This window comes from Chiroxiphia lanceolata, chromosome 2, assembly GCF_009829145.1.
Source record: "Chiroxiphia lanceolata isolate bChiLan1 chromosome 2, bChiLan1.pri, whole genome shotgun sequence".
NCBI lineage: Eukaryota > Metazoa > Chordata > Aves > Passeriformes > Pipridae > Chiroxiphia > Chiroxiphia lanceolata.
The window spans coordinates 16603351-16623715 of NC_045638.1; the positions used below are offsets into that span (position 1 = coordinate 16603351).

The 20365-nt window shown below is 42.5% G+C and overlaps 1 protein-coding gene across 5 annotated transcripts in view; it reads right to left on the reverse strand.

The window, feature by feature from the left end:
- NHS (NHS actin remodeling regulator) overlaps nt 1–20365 on the reverse strand; it is a 260180-nt gene that overhangs the window by 17872 nt on the left and 221943 nt on the right. For 3 of the 5 annotated variants that reach the window (XM_032678919.1, XM_032678917.1, XM_032678921.1), the window contains exons 2-3: nt 8520–8672; nt 6242–6375 (exon numbers count right to left, since the gene is read on the reverse strand). In XM_032678919.1, coding sequence (XP_032534810.1) covers nt 6242–6375; nt 8520–8672 — 287 coding nt within the window. Of the gene's footprint in view, nt 1–6241; nt 6376–8519; nt 8674–9020; nt 9159–20365 lie in introns of those variants that run through there. The other 2 variants (XM_032678922.1, XM_032678920.1) reach the window with 2 other exon arrangements.

Below are 20365 nucleotides of genomic sequence, written 5' to 3' on the forward strand. Positions count from 1 at the left end.
GCTCATGAAACTACCTTGCAGAAAAATTCTTGGTTGCATATGCACATGATTTGATTTCTCAGTGCTCTGCATGTCTTCAGTGTGAACTCTGGTTTCTGTGCACTACAACAAAATAGTCAGATGTCCAAGTCTGAACTGATCAACAGAGCTTCCTCTATAGAGAGAGAAAGCAGCGCTGCTGCTGAGCAATTCAGCTCATCTTCCTTCAGCAATTAACTCAGGGTGAGATGAAGCACCCCTGAACACTCTCCCCCACTTTTAGGAAGACCTTAGCATAACTTCCAGGTACCTAAGTCAGGATTCATGATTCACCCTTTTGATGAATTAAAACCTTAGAATATCATCTGTACAGTGACAAAGAAGCAAATCAGCAATTGACAAACTTGCCAGCCGGGCAATTTATGGGTCTGCCCCATTTATTGTCCTGGAGCTGGGATCTGGAGGAGGAAATGAATTGGCCAATAACAGGACAAAAATGCCACTTCAGCCCCTTTACTGTTTTCCATCCCCCAAAGCTCTGAGATGCCACTGTTGTTCAGCATCTTCAACATACAGGGAAGACTAGTTCAAGAAGCATCATTTGTATTAAACCATGTACCTAGCCTGCCTTACCTATAGTGATATCATTACAGCAGATTCTGGGATTTCATAGTTAGTGAACAGGACATAAACACAAAAATAAACAACTCATTTTTCTGCAGGTAATTAAAAATGCCTTGGTAATGCTAAAGCCTCATCAGGAGCATTTATCCTCAACATGTTTGTTAACAATTTAGGCATGGCTGAGTTGATTCCTTCCCCCTCAGCTGTATTTGAGCAGGCAGGCAAGGTGTTCCTATTACCTTGTAGGAAATATAGGTGACTGAGTCACAGCCCCCAGCAGCACAGAGCTGGTGCTGGCAGTGCTGGCACAGCCTTGGCAAGGGCAGGAGGCGATTGCTATCAGTTGCTGCACAGTGCTATTCTCCAGAGCATTATTTTTGACTCCTGCTGCCTAAAAGTTGCAGCTAACAAAAAGCATAAGGGATCAATTCTGACTTCAGGATTCTATAGCACTAGGTGGGGGAAATTTCCCTCACAGGATAACCTTAGCTATAAAGCAAGAGCATCAGCATGTAGCTTCAGCATCTTCAAGATTTATATATGTCCAGTGAAAAGAACACACATACAGTATGCTTTCATCCTGTGTGAGCGCAGAAATAAGATGGACAGTACATCCTGAGTTCTCATTTGAAAGCAATAATTCACGCACTGAAAAAGTAACATGTAGAACTAGTGTTTAATCCCACATTCATGTGAGCACACTCCTGACTCCTTCTGGGGCTCTGGTTGAAACCTCTCTGTCTCCCTCTCTCTGCCTATGAAATGGACAGCCTGCTGTTTCCTTAACTCACAGGAGTTAAGGAAAATGGTATTGATTTACATATTGAAAAAACTAAAGGCCTGGTAAAAGGAGAAGAAATAGTAACAAAAGGCTAGCAGCTTTCCTGTGTTTTCAGAGCACAGTTGACTACTTAATTAGAAATGAATATTTGTACCTATACAGCAGCTTTCCTATACGGTCAAATGATGCTGAAGAGAAAATAATGGGAATATTTCTGATGGTGTTATTTTTGCTGCCAAACACAACCCTGCTCACCTGCCTGCTCCCAACATTTATATTTCTAGATATTTCATTCTCAAGTTTTTATTTTATCTGCCTGTGGGTGTTTTCTTTTCTTTTGGAACATCACAAATGCAATCAGTTAAAGTACTGACAATCCTTTAACAGTCAATGTACTGCTCCAATGTTTTGACAAGGTAAAGACAAAAATAAGACATGTTTTGTGACAGAAGTCATACCACATGTGGCATTCCAGCAGACAAAGGTATAAAATAAACATTCCATGATACAGGGTAGTAGGTATTAAGCTCATTGCACAAACAGTGCTATACAAGTGCAGTCTGACAAATAATGTCAGGTAGGTTTTATTTCTAAATAAAAGGGATGCAGGCACAATTTGCACATAGGAAGTGCATAGCCCAACTCATGCCTGGCCCTTAAGTCACTTGTTTTTTTACTGAGACTTCATGTGGCTTCAGCACAAAACTGTGTGAAAGTTAGTTCATTCAGTTGTGCCTTCTTCCCTGTGCTGTGCAAAGCATCCTAAAGCAGACTATAAGGAACATTTGTGAAATGGCAAGGAGATGAAATAAAACTACCTGATGGATTATTTTCTGTTCACATTTGCTCTGGCGGAGGCCTCAGGGAGAGGAAAAGCCTGTCTGAAAAATAACCTCCTGCTTCTTGTTCCTCAGATTTCTGATCAGATTATAATTATGAATAAACTGACACTGAAATCTGTGCAATTTTGAATGTAAATTTCCAAACACTGAATTCCTTGCTCCATCTCCTTTGTTTTATTGTAATAACTGTACCACATGGGAATTGAGAAACTATGTCCCATAACATTCTGAACTGGAATACTAAAATTTCATAGTCTAGCTGGTTGGAATTGGGGAAACTGGAGAAAGAAAAAATGCAGAGAAATTTAAAGAGAGAGCTGAAATGCAGTTGGAATGACACAGCATCTTCACACTCAGTGACTGGCCTCAGCAGTGCTACAGGCAGGGTTGTCATGGGAACATGTGTAAAAGGTATTTTCCTCATTTTAACAAGTCCATAACTTCCTCGTACTCTCCTCAGATTATTTTTGGTTTGGGCTGGGGTTTTTGGGTTTTTTTCTTCATTGGTAAAAATGCTTGAATGAGTGATACTTGTAAATGCGTTTGGTTGTATGGTTCTTTTGTCTAGGAAGAGACTAAGTGTGCTAAAGTTTTTCAGCTTTAAAAATGAATGACTGAAATGAATAGGAAAGTACAATCATGTCTGCAAAACCATGAGGGGCATGGAAAAGGGGAATGAGGAATCAAATGCTTACTGTTTCTCATAGTCTGAGAACCAGAAGGGATATGATGAAATGATGAGGTATCAGGTTTGAAACAAACAAAACCTACATTTTCATACAGATTTTTAAAGTCATTGTCACAGGATGCTGTTGATGGTAAAGATGTAAATTTACTAAAAAAATTGGACTAAATAAATCTCAAAGTCAACACAGACAAGTTACTTGGTGGCTATTATTCTGTATTTGCTCTCTGGCTCAGGAACTCTGTAACTATTTTCTATATGAAACTGTAAGGATAAATTATGGGACAATAAACAGCATAAACCATGCCCTGTTCTTATGCTCTTTCCTGAAGGATTCCCTTCTGGCCTTTGGGCTAAGTGAACCTTTCAAGAGACAAATCAGGGCATTTCCAGTAACAAGAGTAGACACTAAAGAGCCTATGCCATTTCTAGTTCTTTACTCCTTCTCCACAACAAAACAATCTTGTAATGGAACAGTCCAAAACATCCCTCCAGACCCATCTAGGTTGGCATTACTTTCTTTGGACTTGAATTCATTTAGCCTTGGTAGGAATTTGTGGTACTTTGACATCTTCCTCCTTGTAAACGTAGTTGCACTTAAAAGCTAATCTTCATCTGTTGTGACTGATTTTCTCTAACTTTATCATAAAATACGCAAGATCTTTGGAAGAGTTCATAGCCACCTAATTGGTAGCAATAAAAACAGCAGCCAGAAGGTACAAATATGGAAATCTTGACTGGTCTTAGATATAGGTGACCTGTTTTTTCAGTAGCTTTCAGTAGCAACAGTTTTCACAGGTCTCACAATAGTAATTTGAACATTTCTCAAAATCAAGTTTCTTATTTCAGTACTGTAATACATGCATTAAACTTAGATACTCAGTTTGGAAAAGTCAGATCTGTAACTTTTAAAAATTTCCCAGCTTCCTGTTGATCCCTTCCTAATTTAGAAGAAACACAAAAAGGGGTTTTTGTTGTTTAGTATTGCTTCCTTCAGCACCTTTCCAATGCATTAGAAGAATGGAATACACAACAGACTGCTATGCTATGAATAAACATTCTTGTACATTTAACATCTTTAGTTCATTGATGTCTAGATGATACAATCAACTGGAATCAGATATCAAACATTACCAACAATCTCTGAAGCAGATATACTTTTGCAGATGTCAAAAAGCTTATGCCAAAAAGGGTGAGCTAAGCAATTACAGCATTCTCAACTTTCTCTTGTAATGGTATCATTAAATCATGAAGGCTGGCACAATATCAATTAGCTATTCATTGTTGCAGTGTCTTGTAAAAATCTCTGATTAGCCTTCTGCCAGACAGAGCATCCATGTGCAGCTTCATCTTGTCTTATTCTCTTTAATTTTTAAGTTGCCTCATGAACAAGGAGTTTTCTCAGAAATGGCTCAAGGCACTTTGAAGTATTCTGGCCTTGGTGTATTTGCAATTACCAAAGCAGAACATTGCCAGATGCTTTGAAATCGATTGAACAACAGCCCTCCAAGCAGCTCGTTTACTTCTCCTCAGGGGAATACTGAACCTGGTTAGCTTCCAAAAAAAGTCCAATATGGGTGGGCACAAAGGTTAATATTTTCCTTCTTTAAAGGAAGAAGGTGGACTTTCTGATAAAACCAAGACATCTGCATTCAGCATGACTTAATTTTGCAAACTAATACAGGACTTAGAGGGTTAGTCTCACTATTTGTTATTATTTTGTGGTCCACAGATGGAAGTAATGTCTAAAACACACTGGTTGTTTTCCAAACACAGCAAAGATTCTGGCCTTTCATCACTGTGTGTGCAATTTCAAAAGAGATGCCTCATTCTCCATCTGATACTAAGAGAGCTTTATGCTCAATAGACTGTCCAAAATCTTATCTGTAACTGATCCATAACATGGCATCACCTCCCCTTTACCTTTTAATGATCCTACAACAGCAATAGCTTTGATGATGGCTTAGAAATAGGTAAATCTGTTTCTCCTTTCTGTCTTCTAACTCTTTTCTATGCTGTCCTTTAATATCAGGATATCTTCTTTTGGTTGAATAATGAGGCCTGCAAATATAACAAGTTCAAAGCCTCCTGCAGTGATGGTGATGCTTTCCTCAAAATTATCCAGATAAGCAGTCAAAAAGCCAGAATAGTCAAACTAATCAAAACCTTATCATGCATTTCATGCTTTTAAATGAGAAACAAAACTTTTCCTATGGGCTGATTAGCTATGTTTTGGCCCATGGGCAGCTGTGATTCCTTTACATTGACTCTTCTAAACTGTGACTCCTTTATCATTATAGTATTTAAATATGGTTAATACAGTGGATTAGGATGAATGTACTTGGACTTTTTAAGCTAAGTAAGTGATGATTTTGTAGCTACATGCTTATAATGTGCTCACATCTCTGGAGATGCCAATGTCTCTGTACTGGCACATGCAGGACAGATTTATCCCTATCCCACTGAGTCCTGGCATTAGACAAATGTATCACTTAAAAGTCAAATCCAGGTCTGACTTGTGGAATTTAACCAATACAATGGCTCTTAGCACAGGGCAAAATGTAGCTACTTTTGTGGGTCAAACACCCAGAGTCACAGAAGTACCAAAGTCCAGCTGAGGCCAGTGGGAGTTACAGACCCAGTCAAAGTTGTGGATCTGACGCATTTCCTTTAACAATGATAAATACCATATCATCAACACTAATATGATTTCGAATTAGTGCAGCAGTGTGGCAAGTCAGCACAGACATACAGGACCAGATCTTCAGCTAGACTTCCCGCTTGGCTGGCTGGAAGGACACATGTGAAACATGAAGCATCTGCAAAAACTGCATGGAGATGGACACTGCAGAACAGGACTATTGCCCGCACATACAAAGAAAGTGTAGCTCCTTGTAGCAGGAGATGTGCTGCTGAACCTATCTGCATACACACAAGCCTCAAGCCAGCACTCAAAGACCTTGAGTTCTCGGCTCCTGGCAATGCTAATGCCAGGGATGAAATTACAGCACTTCCTGAAATTACAGGAGGGTCCTCAAAGTGCTACCTATAAAGCACGAGTGGAGAATGTGAAGAACTGTGGAGGAGTGTGTGAATGAGAGTGTATGTCTGTTGACCACGGGTGAAAAAAAGAGGTTTCTCAATGGAAAGGGCCACCCTGGGGCTGGCTGCTGGAAGCTGTGACCTGAGTTGTGCTGCTGATAGTCTTTAAGGTCAGCTGTGTTGCACCTGCACAGGCTTGGGGAGGGGGCACTTGTGAAACACTGCCATACTTATGTCCCACCATGCTAATAACGTGTTTGTGTGTGACAGCTGTAGTGAAAGACTTACTGGTAGCAAGTGCCGGTCCTTTATTGCTTGCCTCTTTTGACTGCAAATTGCAGGGAAGGGAGGAAAGGGGGGAGCCACCACAGCAATGGGGCCTTGGACTTTTTGCTCTCTGTTATCACCTCGGCTTCGATGTTCTGTTTTGGATGAGAAAGAAGACACGAGTCTTTCAGAGTGTTAAAAACATACAAATATCTATATTAACAGCATAACAGAGACAGGAACAGGACAGTGGATTCCAAAGATGAAGGTTTTCCTCTTCCCTACTGAGTGGTGCCTATGATCCCTGTTGCAACTGAAGGGGACAAGCAGTTACTGGACATCCATGTGCCCAGAAGCACAATGTCCATACAACACACCCCAGCATGTTCACTGAAGCTGAATTGTCCCCAAATGAGATTTATACTCTTTATCCCAAGTGACAAAGGAGCTAGTTTCTAGGCACTAGGGACCCAAGGCCTCATTCCCAATGGGAACCTGCAGCTCCTATTGCCTTGAAATGTTGAGATGCAGTAATGCCTGCACTCTACCCATATAAAATATGCCCCTCTGAGAAGAAGGAAAGAAACACAGCCCCAGATATGATTTTCTTCCCTGGCTGCATGGCAGTGCTAGATTTGGAGCAGACTCAACATCATGAAAGTTGTTGCAGCGACAGGACTGTGTTCCATCATGAAGGACATCATCTGGGAAAAGTTAAGATATCTCCACTACAGGCCCACAGGAGTCTCCCTTCACCATAGGCACACAATATCCAGTCCTCTTCCAGCATCAGTTCTAAGTCTCTGAAACCTTCCAAGTGAACAGGACAACGCTCATGGACTTCCCATCTTTAATTTTAGGTGTCAGTCAGACAAGTGCTGTTTGCCTGGTGTGCTGCTGGAAGGAGATAATATATTCACCTGATACACATAGCTAATGTCCAGCCAACAATGTTTGCTGCTAGCATAGCTGTTTTACAACCTAATGTTTAGTTTTAATTGCTCCTGGTTAAACAGATAAAGATATAATGAAATTCTGTGTTGAGACACAATAAACATGTGTAGGGTAAATTTCAGATTATAATTTCATTCCCATACATGCAGTTATTTGGAAAACATGATAAAGCAGCTTCTGTTTAATGTGCAGGATGGGACGTTGCCAAAACCGAGGTTTGTACCTTTAAAATGATGAGACATTTTCTGACAGCTGCCTTCCTGTGCTGCTGTCAGAATTTCTCCTGCCCACAAGATGGCAGGCAGAGATCAGCCTGGTCGTGGGACAATTGCAAAGCAGAGCTGCTGAGAACAGAAAAGAATTTCTGCTCTACTCCAGCACTACTGTGGTTGCAGTTTGGCTATATTGTTATCTGCAGTGCTATGAAGACATACTGCACTCACAGTATGTTCTTGAGGAAAAATCTGCAGAGACAGTCAAATGTGGTAATTAATTGGAACATTTTATCCAGATAACAGATGCTCTGCAGATCTAAGTAATCGATTATTATTATAAGCTAATAACAATAATAAATGAGCAAGGCAATTAGAGCTGTTGGTGCAAAACACTTCCAACACAGGAGGCTGCTGCTGAACATTTTAAGGGTGACCTGCATGGATTTTCTCCTTCCTTATGGCACAGAAGAAAGACAGGCTTGTTTGCTTGCTTTGACTTGCGTCCTGGAAAGAATTTTCCCTTGGTTAGGTTCCCAGTGAAAACTGACCTTTTCCCATCTTTTACCTTCTTGTAGTCCTGCTGTAAGACCATCCCAATGTTTGCATCTAGTAAAATCCCTTTATGGCAAGGATGCAGGAGCCTGACTATGAGCCTGATTGCTCCTGCTTCCTCTCTGTGTTGCAGGATTCGGTTTTGAGGCTGTAGCTCTCCAGTTTGTTAGATGATGTCAGGAAGTGTTCCCCAGTCTGGGAACGGGACACCTGCCCAACTTTTCCAAGCTGTCCACCTGGCTTTCAGCTGCCACCCCTGAAGGACACAGGTATCCTCCAATATCATGCTTGGAAACCCTGAGCAGACAGCTCAGTTTTTTGAAGACTCTGTAATACTGCTGGACTCCACTTTCAGCCCTTGGGAAGAGGGGTTGGAACTGGATGATCTTTAAGGTCCCTTCCAACCCAAACCATTCTATGATCCTATGGTTCTATGATTTCTTAGCCTGAGTACTAAGACCCAGTGTAGACCAGTGCCCACAGTTCTGTGTGCTTGTGCCTGAGCACCCTTCTACTGCCTGGAGTGGACCATGGAGATGTGTTATGTGCCTGGAGCCAGAGAGTGTGTGAGCACCTACCTCTGCGCAAGGCTCGCAGGTGCTGCTTGGCGTGATGGTGCAACTCCTCCACACAAGGCGGTCTGGTGGAGGGGAGAAAGATGTTTCTTTGCTGATGCCAAGGTGCTCGGTAATAGACACTCAGTTTGCTCTCTGCATCAAGGTTGGAGACAGCTGTAGGATAAAAACAGAGTACAAGATAAGCCTTCTAGTCTCTCTTAACATCAACCTAGCTGAAAAGCAAAGGTTCTTGCTTGGAACAGCATTGTCAAGAACAAGCACTGGGGTTGTTACAGCACCTCTCCTCCCATCAAACAGCAGTGACCATTATCTTCTCTGTGTTGTCATGTTATAGCACTTAGCATTTAGACAATGGCCTTTTGCCATATTGCAAATGTCTTTGTGGAGGCAAGCAGGTGAAATGATACTGTATTGGTGTTAAATATATGGACCAAAGGGATAATAATTTTATAGACAGCAAAACGAAAACACAAAGAAGCTACGCAACATTTCCACAGTGACATTTTGAGCAAGTGCAGTGGGAAGAATAGGTCTTCCATTTAGCCATTCTTCTGCCAATATGCTCTTTAACTACATCATGTTATGCCCAACTAGTTTCTGACACAGGCTGCTACCTCGCTGCCTTTCAGGGCGTAACGGCTGAGATTCACTGCCCGCCCTGCTGAGCGACTTTAACTGTCACCTATCAACAGAGGTTCTCTTAACAGACAGGGGCTTCTGAGGGACAGGAACTCTTCAATTCCTCTAAAGAGAAATCCCAGAAGTCTGTCTCTGAAAGTTATATGAATCAAGTCCACTAAAGGTTTGAGAGAATTTCTCAGGAGTGCCGGTACTCTTGGGAGATGTGCCCAACCTCAGTGTACACAGCAGATAGCTTTCCAAGGGGCAAAGCAGGAGCAGAAGGCCATGGGAGATGCCAGCTCTCTGCCCCAGCCAGCCACAGGGAGCAGGCTCATCCCCAGCCCATGTAATGCAGCAGACCACATGGCACATGCTCAGGTATAGCACTGGGCTTGATCCTTCTACCACAGGCAATACATACAGTCTCTCCAGTCATCCTCTCTTTTAATGCCAAGGAGATGCTGCAAGTGTTTTGCTCACAGGACAACACAGTGTAACACAGGTGGGCTAGCCTCATGCACGGGAGGAAGGGTAGTGAAGGTACCTCCTGGGGTTCCCTTACCAATCAAGAGCCAAAGAGCCAGCATACCTTGGGTTGGTCCCCTCACCAGCCACACACTCCTCTCCTTCGCACATTTCAGGGCTGTCATCCACTTTTTGTGCTTTTGCACTCTTTTGCCCTTTTTTTGAGGGGTAGCTGGTGCATCGTGTCAGAGAACAGCTCTCTGGTGGACATGCTTTGCTCTTTCTGGTTTTGTTGCTTTCTTTAATGCAAAACAATATTCACCGAGACTGAAGGCATACCAGTGCTTTGAACAGAGAAAGGAACTGGAGAAGTACAGTAGGAGAAGAAGGAGGGAGCAGACGGAAGAGGAGAAACCTAAGAACCATGCTGGATGTGTGGGATGACGACAGACTGTATCAGTTTCTTTGATTAGAAAAAAACCCCCAGTTCACAGAACTTTGTAGGTGTCAGGATGGAAGTGGTGGTATAATATGATGAGAGACCTGCTGGAGTGCAGGTTCCCAGAGCTTCAATGACACTGAAGGGACCCCAAACTCTGCATCCAATAGGCACCCTTTATTTGCTTCTCAGTGGATTTTTGTAGGTGGGGTTTCTCTCAGTTTACAGCACGTTTGCAGTGCTGTTCCATGCAACTGGCTATGATGTCAGTGCAAAGGATGGTACCGGGGGGAGAAGAAACTGATTGATAGTGGAGGGAGGTTGTAGGATGAATGACCACAACTTGATGGTGTTTGTTTATCAAGAGGATTTACTAATGAAATTACTGACATTGTAATAACATAATGTTCCCAAATTGTGGGCAGAGCTTTTGATGGCTTCTCTGTCTGTCACCACTGTAGTAGGGGAACACCTCACTCATGTGAGCTGATTTTGTATCTCCTTTACCCATTACGGAGCACTATGTCTGTTTTACATACAAGGGACTGAGACACAAAGCAACTTGCCCTGATCCTGTTCTGAGCCACACCGCCTCCTTGGGAATCTCAAGTCAAGACGAAAATTTGTAAGCAACAGTAATGATACCCCACCCATTTTTTTTGTTGCTGAGGGCATGTGATATTCATGATCACAAATTGTACCCTGGAGGCTAATGAAACAACCGGCACAAGCAGTTCCTTCCTACTCCCAGAAAAATCTGTCTAGACTGAAGCACTAGTAGTTGCCTGTGACAGATATCATTAGATGAGTGGAAAGTTTTACCTACTTATGAAATGTTCAGACATTTCATCAGACTAGAATAGATTTTTCTGCAAAATTTAGCTTGCAGAAAGCTCTTCTGACTTCGGCAACAGTGTTTGACATATAAAAGTAGGAGTTGGGTTAGTTTACATACAATTCTGCTACCCATTTACTATTGTAGACACACATTGCTGTTCACAGATAAAATAACATAACCTCTTAGCCACCCAACAAGTCTCCCTTAGCCAGCAAACCGGGCAGAGCTGTGCATAGTGCTGTCCCAGAAGAAAAATAAAGCACAAATACATTGCTTATCTTCAAATAAGAAGCTTACAGTACCCTGTGCTACAGCCCAGCCAGTGCCTGTCCGCATCTCCGATTCACAGTATCAGGGAATATGCCCCCTGACACCAAGAAAGCAGAAATATTGCACAATACTCACTGAACTGAACAATTCTTTAAAATACTCAAAAGCTGTAGCGGATTTTCTAGGATGTCCAGAATAGAAACTAAAAGTGCTGGCAAAAACAAGCTGCAAGGGGATGAATGTTCTCAGCCTTCAGTGGGGATGAAGCCCAGAGGGAGGGAGCAGCATTGGTAGGGTAGAGGACAATGCTGGCCCAAGGACAAATAAGTATAAACCCACAACGAATGCAATTAGGCTGGATGTTTGAGGAACAGCATCCCAACCTCAGAGCAGCAAAGCTCTGAAAAAGACTCCTGGAAAGGGGAAAGAGGAAAAAAGCTAACGATTGAGTGAGAGTCTTCCAAAAAAGGGACCTGCTTTCATTTCATTCCTTGCACATTGTCTTTTGCACATGTCCTCCCATGTCCTTTGCAAATTGCTTGTGCTTCTGCAATGACATTTCGCCTGGCCTTCACTGTTTGCCCCTGGGAGCTGGGCACCATTGCTGCGAGTTGAAGCCAGAGGCTGCAACCACAGGAGTGGACTGTGAGCTTTCAGGACCACTGAACATCTAATTTTCTGCACAGGGTTGAATCTCTTACTTCCAGTAAAAGAAAAAAAGCCAACCCTGTGGCGGGGTAATCCAGCAGACAAAGACCACTGGCCTGAGATCTAAAAGAAATATGCAGTCAAAGTTTAGCCATATGTTTCTGCTAAGAGCCAGCGTTAAATATTAACACTCCCTATGCCTCTGTTCTGTGAAATGAGGATAAGGTATCTCTTTCAGCCAGCACTTCCTTTACTTGGTGTTTTACACTGCAGGCTGTTTTTGCAATGCTGAGCCTGCGTGTGACTGTAGCCCCTCAGCATCATCATAAGATGCATAATAAATAAAGCAATATAGAAACTGTAAAGCCACAGTCTTTAAATGATTAGCAGCTAGATACCACAGTGAATAAGAAAAAAGGCCAATACAGATATAGGAAATGCTACATTTCAAGTATCAGATATAGACTGTTAATATATTTTTAGTGTGCGCTTTGATCACTTTAGACTATACAAGTGAATCATATAAACTATCATTTCATTTCATTCCTGAGTTAAAGTAATTGGGTTTTTTTGTCTTGTGGGATGACAAGATGACAAGAGACCATTTAAATGGATTCTCCATTACATTCTGTGGATCCATTAATGTTGGCTGGTTTCCTAACAACCAATGTCAAACAGACATATATTAATGACTGCTCTCATGAGAAGATTTTTGAAGGTTTCCAAACAGCTGCTTTATCAAAGTTGATCGTATTTATCATTTATAGACCCTTCTCTTCTTCACATCCTCTCATTTACTCCGTCTCTCTCCTTTAGCAAAGCAGAAAAAGGATCCTGCCATAGCAGAGCTGGATGTGGATGCTTGAAGGTTGTGTGGCTTTAGTGCATTCAGGCGTGGTTGTTCTAATAATAACACCACAAAGGCCAAGCAAGAAAGATTTCTGCTCTATTTATTTGATAGATCCAGGGGTTCCCCCCCCAACTCCGTCTGCTTCTCTAGACACTTACCTCCCCCCTCCCCAGCTCCTTCTGTTTCTTAACTTTCTATTATTTCTTCCTATATTATAGTTGCCATTAGCTGTGAGGGGAAGAAAAAAAAGATAATTTCCCATGCTTCCTGGTTCAAAGCAAAAACATGATTTGGTATAAGGTGTGAAAAAGTGTGCAGCCTGGAGGGAATTTGAGCAGTGAGCGAGGAAGGTGCCTACATGTTAAGGGACAGAGGCCAGAGCTGTCAGCCCTGAATTCCTGCACGAGCAGCACCAAAGTGGCAGCTGCCAAATCCTTATTAAAATATCCAGATTCCAAAAGACAAAAACCAACATTAAAAAGGATCAGACTAGCGAATAAGACTATTCCAGAGCCCAGTTACTCTTCAGAGAGGCTGTAATGACCCAAGCCCTTTGCAGGAGACTGAGGTGCTGGGGGTGCACTTAGTGAAACTCTGCCTCTTCTCCCCACCCAGACTCAGAGTGCTCTCAAAGGCTGCTGTGGCCAGCAGCACCATGCCAGGCTCTGCTTGGGAAAGCCCTTCTTCTCCAGTGTTAAGGTGGTTGACCTGTCATTTTAGCATATGCCATTTTTCCAAGCTACTTCATGTAAAAATGGTGACTTTTTTTTCTTGTGTGATTCAATGTCATAAGAAAGCTGGATGTTCATCCAGCGTTGCATAAATAGGCCTATGCCAGCAACAGCAGCAGCAGAATTCAGCGTGATCAAACTCTTCCCCAGCTACTGCTCAGGCAGCAGTGAGTTACTGCCTGCTGCGTTTGTGTGCAAAACATTGCAAGAAAATTAATTCTGAGGAAGACCAGATTATTTCAAAGAGTAGGCAGTCTGGCAGCACATCCAACTTCATCATGCAATTTAGTGCATAAATGTTTCATTGAGGCAAGTGCTGAGTCTGATGTGAATTTTATTTATAGTCCTGCATGTCTCAAATGTGTGCTTCCCCCAAGTACTCATGTCTCCATTGAAACACCCAGGGGGTTTAAGCCTACAACACTGGTAAAAATCTACAGTCACTTCTCTGCTGTACAAGTCCCACATCCATCAGCAAGCTCAGTACTTTCAGAGGAGCTCTCTCTGCGCCTGCTGCTTCACCGTGACAGCACAGAGGGTGCTGGGGCTTACCCAGCAAGGACATTGGAGCCTGGAGCTCCTCAGAGGTGGGACAATCACTCTGTTTTCAACAATTGGGCTTGCTTTCAACCATGCATGCACCCAGACATTTCCCTATTTCCCAGTGGCAAACCCCACCAACTGGAATTGCAAGTAACTATTTGGATGAGCTGCTTTCCTCTCTTATCTTTATTAACGATTGAAAAATACCCATGCAAAGGGAGTGTGTTGGCAGGGCTGCTGTTCTTTGCAAATAAGGCTACTGGCTCTTCAGCTTTTCCATCACCCAGGTAAGCAATGGCAACCTTACCATAACTTCAATAACTATATCTACAAGTATGGGTATGCACACAATTTCCTTCACACCTCTAGATAAAAAATACCAAGTGACTGGAGCTAGAAAGTCAGACGTACCCCAATGCCTTCAGAAGCCCTGGTCATCCTGGCAGGGATAGGCTGCAATGCTCTTTCCCCACCAAGTCAGGGCCAGAGCAACACCTGACAGTAATGGGTTTCTCTTCTAAAGCCCTTTTGCCAGGGGGGACACGTCAGATGATGGCAATATGACAGTTGCTCTGGTCCCTTGGCACTGCAGAGGCTGCTGAGGGCCCTTCTGCACTTCCCCATCCTCCTCTTCCCTGAGAAACTCTCTGTGGTCCAGCTCCCCCAGGAGATGTGAAAACTGAGGCAGGTCTTCACAGAGCTTTCTAATCACACTTCTCACATAAGAGAAGAGATGCTCAACTCAATGAAAGAGAAAGCTGTGTTCCAACCCCCCTGTTGCCTTGTTGCTCTAGTGCATCCTCAGGATTTTTTCAGGATCTGGATGGGATGCCCCCATCTTTGGTCACATCTTTTGTTCCTGCTTTCCTGGTGTGTTCTGATATTTGTTGGGGTGCTGTTCATAACAGACGTTTCCCCTGCAGTCTTCCCAGTGCCCACTGTCACAGGGCCATGAGTGACCGATGACCCATTTTGGGTGGTTTTCTCCTCGGCTACTTTTCTCTGGGAGCCCATACTGGAAAATATGGTTTGTAATGGCTTTGCACATCATTATTTCTTATTATTGCTATTATCAGGGCAAAAATCCAAATTATTTCTGAGGAGTGTTTGCCCTGTGCAACCTAAGTCCAGGATGGATGTGAGGGGAAATCTCCAGAGGCACAGGCCCCAAGACATGGTTTGGGCAACCGATCTGGACCTGAAGCCTGAATCATCAGATCTGCCCTGCCACCGGCGCTCGTGCATGCAAATCAAAGCCAGTGCAACTGCGTCTACGTGGGCTGCAGCTGCCCTCCAGACAAACAGGAGGGGAGATATGACAAAACAAGTTAAATCTTTAGCTACATGTGAGCAACAGCATGAGTACTATTATTATTCTGTTCTGCTTTCATGGACAATTTAGCAAATTTTTCAAACTCAAGCAAAAAGGCAGAAACCTCACCAACAGCAGACTCTGTTGAGAAAGACCACAATCTTTTGTGCTCTTTGTATTGTTTTATTTCTTGCCAATACAGTGAAACCTCTCATGTTTCAATCATAGTTTCTTAGCACATCTCTGTGGCATTTTTCTGCCTCGTATTATGCTTCACATGGAAATAACAGCTATTCAGGAGAAAAATAGACAAGTGGACAAAATCCCGTCTGTATTTGGCATTCAGATAGCAGGAGAGATTATAATACTGAAAAGCATATGATTTGGATGTCATTTCCATGAGCAGATCCTTGAATTTTGAATTTTTTTGATATTTGGTTGACTGGCACAACAGGCATAATTCAAGAGGGCTGGGAAGTGTGTGGTTCTTATACAGGTAAGAAGATTAGGCTGTTAAGCAATATGCAGTTATGTGAAGAGTACCACATGCTAATCTCATTCTTGGCTTTGCTGCTTTCAATCACTGCTGGTGGTGTTTGAACATATTTTAAACTGCTTTTCCTAACTCTGTTAAATAAGTTACAGCAGCCAGAATGGAACTTGGTATTTCAAAGTATTTCAAAGCTGTCACTGCAGGATAGACAATAACCTCTTAGAAATACAGAATATTTTATATGTTCAATCCTTCATTCCTGTGAAGTTTCTCTATCCAGCAATATCTTTCTCTCCTTTTATTCCTATTCTCTGGTCTATGTTTTACATGGCCTCCAAGAGTGCCCTGCAGGGCAACGGTAGAAAAGGCAGACAACATGGGAGTCCTGCCTGGCAAGCTTAAGGCTTCCATTAGGCCAACTATTCTGCAGGAATATTAATTTCATATTCAATTCAGATTGCTACCATGCTCCATGAGAAAACAAAAAGCTAACCATCCAGTAAAAGAGTGGATGCATAAACAGTGTTAAAGAAAAACCCCAAAGCAAACTATTTTAAGGTTACTGGACCTAATGGTAAGGATGCATTACTGTAGCAGGGCTGATATGACATCTGCACATGAACACATGGCTATGTATTTGTGTACCCATACACACACTCCAGAGCATGTAACTGAAATCAGTGTCCCAAGAGAGCCCTTTCAATCTGACATGCTTAATTAGTTGAAAGCACTTCTTTCACTTTGACACACTTTCAGTGCTTGTCAACACAGATTTCTTCCCATGTTGACCCTTCACATTACTCCTGTTCTCAATACACAGCAAGATAAAGTCTCTTATCTCCAGCAGTGTAGTGTGTGGTCTCGATAAAACACTTTGTTAGCACACTTTCAGACATCCTTTGCAATTCTCTCTCACTGCTCTGCTATTTTTCTCTTGTACTCAGCCCAAATCACTACTAAGCTTGCCCGAGTCGCTCCAGCAGGTCACTGTAACGCTCTCCCTTTTATCCCGAAGAAGTGTGCTGTTCACTGTGATGTTGCTCTCAGATCACTCACCTTGATTTCACATGCCAGCACTCAAGAACAAAGCTTTACAAAATTCACTTACTGTTCCACCTTCCTTGGTTAATGCTTACCTTCAGGATCTCATGAAAAAAACACCTTCACATTCCCCAGCCTATAGACATTTTTGTGATAGGGCAAACCTTTTTTTGGCAGCAGTTTTAGAGTGTCTTGCCTGTTCTCCTACTCAAAACATTCAATTCCCTTGAATTCCATCTGAACATTCACACCTAAAGTGGTTGTTTTCAGTAATAGCCTTTTGAGTCTCTGCTGAGGATCCTCTTTTAAAGAAGAGCAGAGGCTTGCACATTGCAGCACCTATTTACACATCAGCATCCACAATACAAACAACCTCTCCACATTTATGAACATAGAGACCATCTGTAAAACATCATGAGCCTTGAAAAAGCACATTGGAAGATGACACTCATAAGAGAATATGCTGTGCTTGCCATATTGGAAGATAAGATTCAGATTACTTATTCCAAGTACTGCAAATATATTCCTGTTTTCCTTGAAATCTTCAAAAACTATAACCTTTCATCTAAGCTCCAAGAGTTAGTCTCCATCAATGTCTGTGCCTTCTCCATTTGGCTCTCAGAAGCACCATTTAGCATCAATTTACACAGAAAGGGAATGAGCAGGACCCCTCTTCCCTTCCACTGACACTGTATGTAGGCTGAGATATCAAGCCCCTAAAAGTCAGGAACAGCAAGCCGTGTATTAAGAGTAGAGATGGTGGCTTATATTTCACACTTCTTCCTCACATCAGTCTTTTTCAGTGTGCTTGCCTAGATGCCTTAACTGCAAGTCGAGGTAGTAGCAACAGTTAACAGTTTTTTCCAATTATATTTAGTAAATTCTATGCTACTATTACAACACATGTCCCTTCAAACTACTCGCAGCCAAACAGGGGAAGACAGAAAGTCAATCATCTCAGAGGGACCAAAGGCAACTCTTTTTTTCTTCCTCTGGAGAAATATTCTTGCTGTTCTTGCAGCTCCATTAGTCTTTTCTGCAGAGGGATTGAGGGACCTGGCTCTGTCTCAGGTCTCTCTATCCCTGTCTCTTGAGGTCATGCCTGTCCTGGGAAGCTTCCTCCCCCATAATGGTAAGGCAGTGTGTTTCTTGGGGCAGCCAACAAAAATCACATGCACTACTCCACAATGTTTCTCCGGAGCAACCCTGATGGTGGCCCAGAGCTGGCTGGGCACAGAGGTGCAGTTACAGATACAACCAGTTCACTGTGTAGCTCCTCTGTGTTCTTTCAGTACAACTCTTCTCCAGTCTCAGTGAATACCCAAGTTTTCCATCACTAGCCCTTTCAGATATTTGGTTTGGCTCTGGCCTCCCAAGCGATTTACTTGAAGCCCAGTTTCAGACCATCATCTATGAACTGGGCTTGCAGAGCACCCAGCCCACGAATCATAGACCCATAGAACCGGTTTGGGTTAGAAGAGACCTTAAAGATCACCTAGTTACAACTCCCTTCCATGGACAGGAACACCTTCCATTAGACCAGATTGCTCTGGGCCAGAAGGAGGGTCCTATTTCAACACAGTTTAGCAACATCCTTCTCCAGGCCCACTTCTGACAAGACACTTGTGTAAAACATTAGAGCAAAGTGGGCTGTAGGGGTCCAGAGAGGCACACTGAGAACATGGCCATCTGAATTGCTGAGTTTCATTTGTTGAAATAATACTGAACACAGTCCTTTTTGTTTTGTAAGGGGAAGGACAGCTGCTTGAAAATAAGGATTTCTGATCTTCTATACTTTCTCAAAGGAATTGTTTGTAACAAAGAAACCTGCTTAGGATTTAGGAAACCTTTAGAATTCTTGTGTGTGCCCTCCACCCTTCCCGTGCTGCCAAGGACATGTCCCAGCTCACTGCCAGAGCTTCAGCTCCTAGCCAGGGATTGCAACCTTTACCCTCCAGGCAGTTTGGGCTTGAAATTAGCCCTTCATCCCTAAAGCCTGGAGATGTTACAATGTATGAATGGACTGTATTACTTACAATACTTTCTATACACATGTATACAAAACCACCAAGATACACTGTATTACTTTTTAAAGGAACTCATCCAGATAACATTTGGAAACTCTGTCAGTGATATTGTGTATCTAGACTGCAGGATGAATAACTGTCAAGATAAATTATTTTCCCACTCTTGTTACTATTTGAATAACATGTTCTCAGCTTACTCACCTTAGGCACTAATATTTTTTTCTGTGCACTTGCACTGTTTTTTTTCTACTGTATTCCAAGTCCTTGCTTACCTAAAATGGTCCACAAGCCTAAATGCTAGCTTGCAAATTTAACCAGGAGGTGAGCATTGTTGGCTGTATCCCCACTGCATGTCATGCAGAGGGTGCAAACCTGTAACTGTGCCAGCTAGGGAGCCCCTACAGCTGATGTCAATCCACTAATCCTCACTTTGAATTGAGACACCATGGCCAATGGCAACTAGTACATAAAATGCGGCATGAAAACATTTAAGCTAAAATAAGTTTTAAAGCATTTGTTTCTTTTAAAGTGTCGTAGGGTGTTAATGAAGATCATAACGTTGGCTATCCTTTATTATTATGGCTAATATGGCTTTATGAGCCCAAACCATATCCTATTATTTTTACTCACATTTATGCTATTTAGCCACATACTCATGTGCAAAACCTAATTGAATTCTGATGGGGTTTCTGAAAAGCCACAACTGCTGAAGAGCTACAGGGTTTGTCAGATGCTGCAGGGGTGTGGACCACTCTCTGGTGAGAGTTGTCATCCAGAACGAAGCTGCGAACAGCTAATTCCTGCACATTTGTAAACTCATCTGTCTTTGTGCATGCATCAGACTGAGTACGAGGCAGTTTTCAACACATCAGCTTTAGCACAACAAATACACAGAGTGGCAAACAATTACCCACTTAATGCACATATAAAATGATTACCTGTTTAAGTGCGGGCAGACATTTTATTATGACTGTGCACCAAGGACTGCATACGAAGAAGAAAACCAGAAGGCATGGTGAAATGGCTACATTTCACTGCATCCAGTCAAAACCAGAGCAGAAACGTCAGGTGTCAACACCTGACAATACAATAATAGGCGTGACTGCACCGCCTGCAGCACTGGGCAGGAAGCCTTCAAACTCTTGACTATAAGCAGTGATGAAAATGAAATAGTACTAAACTGCAGGAAATAAGCTGTGCAAAAAAAAAAAAAAAATCACAGGAAAAGGAATTAAACTAGGAAATACTTTCAGGAAAGGAAAAAGGAAAGGAACAAAGGAGAGTGGGGAGAAGGGCATTGGGAAAAGAGAGAATTGTCATTAGAATTATCATGCAGAAAACATAAGTTAAAAATGGGGCCATTGAGTAGCAAACAGTGTTTGACCTTAATGTATCATGTATCAAGTGGAATGGTGAATCAGGGCAGAGAGCACTCCTGGGAACTCGAATTTATTCACGAGGAGCAAAGTTGACAATATTTCCAAGCATAAAGAAGCAGACAACGGAAAGTAATCACAAAAGTAACTTTCCCCAGGGGAGATTTGTCTCCGTGGAGAATTTCTGTAGCT